This window comes from Gopherus flavomarginatus, chromosome 6, assembly GCF_025201925.1.
Source record: "Gopherus flavomarginatus isolate rGopFla2 chromosome 6, rGopFla2.mat.asm, whole genome shotgun sequence".
Taxonomy (NCBI): Eukaryota; Metazoa; Chordata; order Testudines; family Testudinidae; genus Gopherus; species Gopherus flavomarginatus.
The window spans coordinates 63,178,390-63,187,264 of NC_066622.1; the positions used below are offsets into that span (position 1 = coordinate 63,178,390).

Genomic DNA, 8,875 nt, shown 5'->3' on the forward strand with positions numbered 1-8,875 from the left:
ATAGCCTGCTACTAGTCATGTATTCTAAAGAGTGCATGCTATTGCACATCACTTTCCTCTCCGTTCCACTGGAATGAAGGAGTCTGTAACTTCTCATGGAGTGGAATGGGCCATGGCCTGCTTTGCGCAGTAACCAAACATTCTGAGTGTCATAGAGAAGTGCTAAAATCCAGCAAGCCTTATTAACAAGCTCAATAACAATATGGACACAAGAACAAATGGGGATAAACTGGCCGTCAGGAAATTTAGACTTGAAATTAGACAAAGGTTTCTAACCATCAGAGGAGTGAAGTTCTGGAACAGCCTTCCAAGGGGAGCAGTGAGGGCAAAAGATATCTGGCTTCAAGACTAAGCTTGATAAGTTTATGGAGGGGGTGGTATGATGGGATAGCCAATTAATTGCCAAAATTAGATCTTTTGACTGTTAGCGGTAAATATACCCAATGGCCTGTGATGGGATGTTAGCTGGGATGGGATCTGAGTTACTACAGAGAATTCTTTCCTGAGTGATGACTGTTGAGTCTTGCCCACATGCTTAGGTTTTAGCTGATAGCCATATTTGGAGTTGGGAAGGAATTTTCCTCCAGGGCAGATTGACAGAGACCCTGGGGTTTTTTCACCTTCCTCTGCAGAGTGGGGCACAGGTCACCTGCTGGAGGGTTCTCTGCACCTTGAAGTCTTTGAACCATGATTTGAGGACTTCAGTAGCTCAGACATAGGCTAGGGGTTTATTACAGAAGTGGGTGGGTGAGATTCTGTGGCCTGTCTTGTGCAGGAGGTCAGACTAGATGATCATAATGGACCTTTCTGACCATAAAGTCTATGACTCTAGTGAAGAGCCTAGCAAATGATGCCTATTCCAGCCAGGTCAGTGGTACCTGGGGTCTTGTCTCAGTAGCATCTCTCATACAGTCACAGACCACTTGTGGCTTCCTATACTTAGAGGAGAGGGGAGTGCCTTCCTTCCCTTCTGGATATGCCTTGAAGCATAAGAATTGAGTGTCCTTGTACTCCTACTCTGGCTAGTGTGATAGGGAGATGCTGCTTACAGTGGAGTACCTAGTCTTTTTCTGGAATCTGATTCTGCAGCAGTGAGTGCCACGGGTTAGTCGTGTGCCACAGGTTAGTCATACGCCATGCTGAGGGTCAGATCCCTTTTAGCAATCCCTCCATTCCATGTGGTCATGTGTGAAGTTTCTCCCCACCTCCCTACTTTGGACACACTTTGCTGTGCTAAAGGATGTGCTGCTCTCTGCTCCTGGAAACCCGGCCTGGGCAGCCTTCAGTATCCCAGGCAGTGTGAGAAGGGAATGTCCCACCTTGCCTGTAAGGTGTCCAGGAGCACCACAAAGGTTTTAGACAGACCTGCCTGCTGTTGAGTGTCAGGATGTCCCCTCAGTGTCACGGCACAGGGCAGTCCAGTCTTTCACTGTAACTGTATGTCCCTCGTACTTCCCAGCTAACTTGAGCTCTGGTGTTCTAGGTCTATCAGCTGGACACGGGACATTACTTATGCAGAAATAAGTACTACGGCCGTGGTCTCTCCATTGAGGGGTTCCGCAGTGCCCTCTACCAGTACCTCCACAATGGCCTAGAGCTGCGCAAGGACCTTTTTGAGCCCATACTCACCAAACTCCGGAGCCTGAAGGCTGTGCTGGAGAGGCAGGCATCCTACCGCTTCTACTCCAGCTCCCTCCTCATCATTTATGACGGGAAGGACAACAGGGCAGGCATGTTCATGGAGCGCAGGGCAGAGATGCGCCTAAAGCGAGTGGACACCTCTCTCCTAGAGAGCCTGCAGGATGACACCAGCACAGAGCCCAGCCCTTCTGCCCAGCCCAAGGTGGATGTGCGCATGATTGACTTTGCACACAGCACATTCAAAGGGTTTCGAGATGACCCCACTGTGCATGATGGACCCGACGTGGGCTATGTATTTGGGCTGGAAAACCTCATCAACATAATGGAACAGATGCGGGAGGAGAACCAGTAGGCCTGGGCTGTGCCCATTCATTCCTACCCTAGTGGCAGGAGCAGGAAGAAGCAAACAACTTTGGTATTCAATGGTTCGCTCACTCCCTTGTTTATAACTGTCCTCTGGGCTGGAAGATCTGTGTGAGGAGTGTTTAGATCTCGGCCGTCCTGCTGCCCGTGTGGTTTTGACTGCACTAGCCTTACCTTCTGGAAAAGGCTCCCAGAGGCCCTGCTGGATGACAGGCTCACTGCTGTTGTGCATCGGTCTCTTCATTGTGTATGTATTCTAGAAGAAGGACCTGGCCACAGGGAAGAGAGGAGTAAGCCAGCCCTTCAGGGTGGAGATGGAGTTTACACTGGCTCTGCTCCCCAGAAGTCCCAGCAGAGCCTTTGGTTTGAACCTCTTCTGTCATTTGGAAAGGGCATTCATTCAAATGAACCGGAAGTATCTATGGAGCTGATGGGTGCAGCACACTCAAGCTGTTTCCTATGGTACCAGCTGTTGGAACAGCTAGCCCTGCTCCAGGATTGTGATTGATTTGATTGATTGATTGGGAAGTTAGTTTATGATACCGCATTTATCTTCTCCAGTTTGGGCATTGTGACAAATCATCCCAAATGGGCAGGAATAAATGACGGAACAAAACCCATTGCAGAGCTGCAGCAATGGGTAAATCGCCTTCCCCCACAGACTGCTGTGGGGTCAGTCAGGGAGGCTTTGCTACCACCCCAGCTGGCAGAGAAACTTGTGCAGGGCTGTAATGGCAGGCAGGCCTGAAGGAGTTTGTTCCATCAGGGATAAGCATGATGTTCCTGTGAGATTGACCTTGCCTCGGTGCATCGTTCCAATGAGAGTTCAGCTAACTGGCCACAGTATTAACAGCAAGTGAATTCACACCCCAACTATTCCACTAGGGTATATCAAGCTATTCCCAGCCTTAGTGTTTGTATAGCATAGGCACAGCAGCTGGGATGGGAGTATCTTCCTAGCCACATCCAGACCAGGCACTGCAGCATGAGACTGTTGTCTTTTTTGACTCCTCCTAGGGCAGGGCTGACCCATTTCACACTCTGGAACAGTCTGTCACAGTCCCTGGGGTGGGGAAAGGTAAGTGGCTGAGGGGCCGGGGTTTCAGCCCTACCTTGGAAGGATCCTAGTGGAGTTAATGAGGAAGAAGAGTCTTAGCTGAACTAACAGAGGGCTTCAAGCTGTCCCCATCATGTTGTCTTTTGAGCCTCATGCTGGAGTTGCTCATTCACAGAAGTGCCTCTTCTGTGGGTGGAAACAGCTGCTTGGCTGGCATGGTGACCCCCTACCTGGCCTACTCTCAGGGAACTGATATCTGCTGGCTTGTATTAGGGTTGGATACAGCTGTCTGGCTGAACATGGCTTGGCTGTGCTCTGGCCTAGTGTCCACTCCCACAAGTGAATTTCTGTGCTGGGGACTTGAGTGACAGCAGGAAAAAGAGGTGCTCTGACCTCTTAGAGCTAAGTGAAAGCATCAGGTCATTGCCTGAGCAAAGCTGTCTAGTCTCCAAGCTGAGGATGGACACAGTGCCTGTGGCTCAGGGTTTTCTGTATCAGAGGGATTCTCCATCTAAATGTGTCGTTTCCATGGCCCTGAGACTACTTCTTCTAACCCAGACTGTCATCTGCGGGTGAGTGCTTGGCCCTGCACATTGCAGATGCACTAGACTCTTTCACTCTGCACTTTGCCTGGGGAGCATATGTGCAGGGGCCTATCCGTCTGCGGTTGCTGCAAAGAATGCAGGATTTGGGGTCGTAGGGTCTCAATCCTGTTACTGCTAGTTGGTGGGGGAGGGGAAGAGGGGAACAGTGCTCAAATTTGTGCTAAAGCTTAAGACTGTCTCTTGACTACTCTGCTGAGCTTGGTTAAAGCCCATGCCCCCCTCACGCCTTGCAGATGGGGGCTGGGCTCTTGGCCATGGCATTATTACATTTGTTAGGTTACTCCTTCCTCCGTGTCCATTAGCTCTTCCTCCACAAGCAGCTGCTAATGAGATTTTCTCAGTGGCCAGGACACAGCAGCCAAAGATGGGCTGCTGGAGGCAATGCAGTTGTTTCCATGATTGAAGCAAAGAAGTCCAAGTTAGCTGGGCAGAAATGCATTAAGGTCCTTGGGCATTGTGACCAATCAAATCCTAATGTAGTGGCCTGCCTTCCTCACTGGCCCTACTATGGCAGGTAGCGCTAAGGAGGGGCATTTCACACCGGGAAGGGGACTCCTCCTCATGTGGTTGCTTGGTCTTTCAGCATTCTCATTTTCCCCTATTCTGGGTATTGTTGAGGGAAGCGGGGATATATGTCACAGCTCTCTCTTGTTTCTCCCCGTGGATCCTGCACTGAAGTCCTAATGCTGAGTGTGGCAAGGCTTGTATGTTTACTTTGGTCCAGTACCAGCCCTGTATTAGATCCTGGTTCCAGGGTCACACCAACATAGCTGGCCTGTGCAGGAGCTCCTGTCTCTACACCAGTCTCCTCAGTCATAGTGAGAGGTGTATACACAGATCACTAGCAACATGGTGCATTTCCTGTTTGGCTCCGTGTGATTCCCCTTGCCAAGTATCTTTGGACCATCCCGATAAAATTTTCAGAACTTATAAATAGCCTTGACAACAGAATTGTTCTGCTTGTTGGAGGGGTTTTTATTCTGTTTGTGCTTCATGAATAACCAAAAGAAATGGAAGGTTTAGTTTTGCCAGTGCTGCAGTGTTATGTTTCTACACAGCATGATCACAATGCATAGACTTGCTCAGTAGCAATAACCCTTCCCATCCCATCGGAGTGCAGTGACATGCAGGACATGGCATCAGATGAGCCTCAGGCTGGGCAGGAGATGAATGCAAGTGCCTTGGACTTCTGGAGTCTCGAGTTGCTTATCTGGCTTAGAGCACAAATGGAATGGCTGTTTTCCTGCTAATCCCTCCTAGACGCCGTCAACACACTCCGGTCACCCTTGCAGCAGCCTCCTTAATACAGGCATAGCTGGAATTGAGGTACATAGGCATTGCCAGCTGTGGGACATTTCCCCAGAGCATACATGATGGAAGTGAGGCACTTTCACATCTGGCTGTCAATCCAGGGCGAGTTAGTAACTCGAAGGTAGCCCAGTGGGCATGCTGCATGGGCAGCTCCTGCATCTTGGCACTTCCTTGAACCCAGAGCAACATGGGGCAGTGGAAGTGACAATAGAAAGGCTTCAAGTGGGAGGTGGCCAGGTCAGCAACACATGAAGAAAGTTGTTTCCTCAGCTGTTCTTTGTGGTGAGATTTCTAGATAATTGCTCTGGACAAACATGGAGATGTTGCTGGATTTATCTCCCTCTTGCTCTCGGAGATACAGCATAGAGCTGGATGCTAGCTCTGCAAGCAGCTCTCCTTGATGTTTCCAAAGCAGTAAACGTCCCCAAAAGTGAGACTTGCAGATCCATTGGCTCCTGCTAACCTCACAGCTTGCCCTGCCTTGCAGAGAAGGGAATGAAGGGAATGTACCCCTAGGGGTATGCTTCTGCCCAGGGCTCGTACAGGATGTTATGTGAATGGGCTTTGTTGCTGGTTTGCAGAGATTGTTACTTTACTAGTTTTGGGTGAAACAAAAAGTTACTCTTAGGAACTATAGCCCCAAGCATGGCCAAGGTCAGAGCATTTGCTTTTAACACTGTAGGAAGTGTTCTTCCCCTTCTGGGACCAGGAACCAGGAGTCTCTAGATAGCCCCTTCCTGAGAAATGTTCCAGCCCCTGGCTACTGCCTCGGTCTAGGTAAATCCTCACATTAGATAATTATGCAGTTAGCAGAATTCTCATAGAGCCAATCCTATTTAAAAATGGGTTCTGTATTTTTCATTGTGGAACTCCCCAGACATTTCCCAAAGCCAAATGGTTCAGTATTTCATTGGTTTGACTTGGAAGAACAAAAGAAAAGGTGCTTTTCTCCTCTACCCTGGGAAGCAGTGTTGTAGTTACCACAAGGAGGTAGGAGTGAGTTGATGTAATGTAACCCTGACCTAAGAGTTTCCCAAGTGAGTGCACCCTTATGTTTAAATGCAGAGGACTGGCTGACCTGGCCATAAATGCAGCTGCTTGGTGTTGGAGTCCAAGGTTATGAGGGTGCTTTTTGGACAGCCCTTTTCTAAAAAACAATTTTGCATGCATTGTACACAGTCAAATCCACTTCAGGTGTTTGCAGATAAATAGTCCTTCAGTCCTGTCAAGCAGCATAACCTGTTTGCCTCCTTTCAGAATTTGCGAACATTTCACGCCCAGCAACGTGAACATCTGTAGCAGAATATATACACTCTGTGGTTGCCTTCATGTAGAAAGATGGACTTGCTTTCAGCCTTTTGGAATACATAGCCAGTCAATCTCTAGCAATAGTATGATCTGCTAGTATTGAGAGCATGTATAGTCTATTATCAGTGCAAGGGTTTCTCTGTATCTAGGTCTCTGGTCTTACAAACATGGACAAAAGAGAACAAGACTGTTCTACAGATAAACACTCTGTGGTTGGGAGGGCAGCAGGGGCTTGTTTTGTTGCCTAAAGCCATGGGGATTTGGATGGGTTGCTGCTGTGTTGGGGACGATGTTGGGCTGTTGTCCTCCTTTCCTGGCCTGGCGGTTATTCCTGCCCTGTATGCTGTCATTGGTGGCTCTTCTTGCTGTGTCAGTGGGAGTGGACGCCGCTTTCCCTAGCTAGCAGCTTTGATATTTGAGTTGGGCTGGTAAGTGTAATCTCTGTATAAGAATTAGCAGATGTAAGGTTTTGAAACCTTCCTGTGGAGATGTTAAATCTGCATAAAGCACACTTGGCTCCAAAGTGGGTAGCACATTCTGTGCAGTTTCTGTGAATTTGGCCCCTACGCATAGTGGCTTCTCTCAACTCTTGTGCTAGAGCAAAAGCTGCAGGGAGCCAGTTTCCTCCAGAGCTGGAGAAGGGCGGGAAGGACTCATCAGCTGTAACTTGCTCATTCCTGCACCCTAGCCTGTGTAACCTCAGGCTTGTACCAAACAGCCCTGTCCCCACAGAGGACCAAACCCTGACTCAGGGCCCGCTTGCATGCCTGCTGCTCTTGGGTGTGTTGTGTTACGGGGCCAATGGAGGAGCAGTAGCTGCTCGAGGATGTTTTCCCAACCCAGAGCTGTGTCACCTAACTCATCACATAAAGCTGATACTCAAGTCAACATGGAGGGTGCAGTCTGTGGATGTGGCAGCTCCCCAGCATGCACTACTCCATTGTGATGCAATCAGCCTGGTTGTACTGCTTGCTCTATAGGCCAAACCTCCATGTTAAAGTGGAGAGCAGTGACATTCTGACCTCCTGGAGGGGCAATTGTTGAGACTGCAGTCCTGCGACTTCCTCATTTTTATGATGGGCCCCATCTCCTTGTTTCCCACTCCTAGACTCTGCCCAGAACAGAGTCACCCAAACCAGAAGTTCAGACTTCGGTGTTTGTATTTGTACTGTTATTGCATGTTTATCTCAGGATCAAAATGCTTGTGTACTTGAAAGGTCCAGGTGTGGAGGGATCTGTGGCAAGTGTAGGAGGACTTGTTACTGGGGGAGGGGAAGGAGCCGTCTGAAACAGAGAGCTTTAACCCTCTCCTGCCCTGCATCCATTTGGCTTGTCTGAGAGGTATGCAGCATCATATTGTCTTCAAGCATTTCCTGCATATTTTTAGAATTCTCTTTCAGCCCCACTTTACTGGGCCAAGTCAAGCTTATGGGCATGAAAAGTACCAATACTTGTACTCCAGACGCTGCAACATTACCTCTCCTGCTGTCTCTAAAGTCATGTATATACAAATAAAAGCTGTTAGAAATTTAGCAGTGATGTGCAAATCTCTCTGTGCTGTTGTCTTCTCCCACCAAACATTTCCCAAACTCCTAGTATCAGCTAGGCTGCAGGAGTGCCCACCAGGCACTTCCTTACCACAGATAGGGAATGATCTGAAAAGACATAGCTGAATTGGTGGGGGGAGGCGGTATAACATACATGCCAATCAGTCGGGGTAGTGATAGTGTGGCTTTGCCATCTTTGATCTGAGTACACTGCACTGGGTATGGTGGGAAAATTGACCAGAGAGGAATCCAGGGACTGCTATGAGAACGCAGCAGCCTACGCTTCCTCTAACTGCTGTGCAATCTCAGACACTGCCTGGGAAAGGATCTCCACAGCCCATTGGACATCAGCGTGGGCATGGTTACAGAGGCACCAATAGTGGTTTCATAGTTAAGGCTGAGTTTTGCAATGTAGGGATTCAGCTTCTTACAGAGGAAGAATACAGCGTACCCTCTAAGTTTTGCACTATCATCTGTTAATATTTGAGTTACAATTCAGTAAAAATGGGCACAATTAACCATTCCCCTTGTCGGCTTTCACTTCTGTAGCTAACAAGCAGCTGGCTTTTACCATTCACAGGCCTGCAAACTAGTGCACTGGCAAAGTTGAAATTTGGTTTAAAAAAACGGTTACTCACCTTCTCGTAACTGTTCTTTGAGATCCAGTGTTCATGTCCATTCCAATCAGGTGTGTGCACATGCACAGTAGCCGGAAGATTTTTTTCCCCTAGCAGCGTCCTTGTGGTTGGTCTTGGCGCCCTCTGGAGTGGCGCATTCATGGCGTCCAGTTAAGGGCCCTGTCAACCTGCCACCTCCTCAGTTCCTTCTTGCCGGCTACTCCCACCGAAGGGAAGGAGGATGGGTATTGGAAGACATGAACAACGCATCTCGAAGAACAGTTACAAGACTGTTTGTTTTTTCTTCTTTGAGTGTGTGTTCCTGTCTATTCCAATCAGGTGACTCAAAAGTCCAAGTTCAGGAGGTGGGGTCAGAGTTGTCCGCTGATTGTAGTGCTGCATCGTTTCTGGCCTGCTGGGTAATTG

At 48.7% G+C, this 8,875-nt stretch overlaps 1 protein-coding gene across 5 annotated transcripts in view; it reads left to right on the forward strand.

Annotated features, from left to right (window-relative positions):
* The window catches only part of IP6K1 (inositol hexakisphosphate kinase 1), an 85,337-nt gene extending 77,520 nt beyond the window's left edge, over positions 1-7,817 (forward strand). For all 5 annotated transcript variants that reach the window (XM_050960225.1, XM_050960224.1, XM_050960226.1 and 2 more), the window contains one exon: positions 1,484-7,817. In XM_050960225.1, the coding sequence (XP_050816182.1) occupies positions 1,484-1,993 (510 nt within the window). In that variant the 3' untranslated portion in view covers positions 1,994-7,817. The remainder of the gene's footprint in view (positions 1-1,483) is intronic.
* Positions 7,818-8,875: the final 1,058 nt, after the last annotated feature.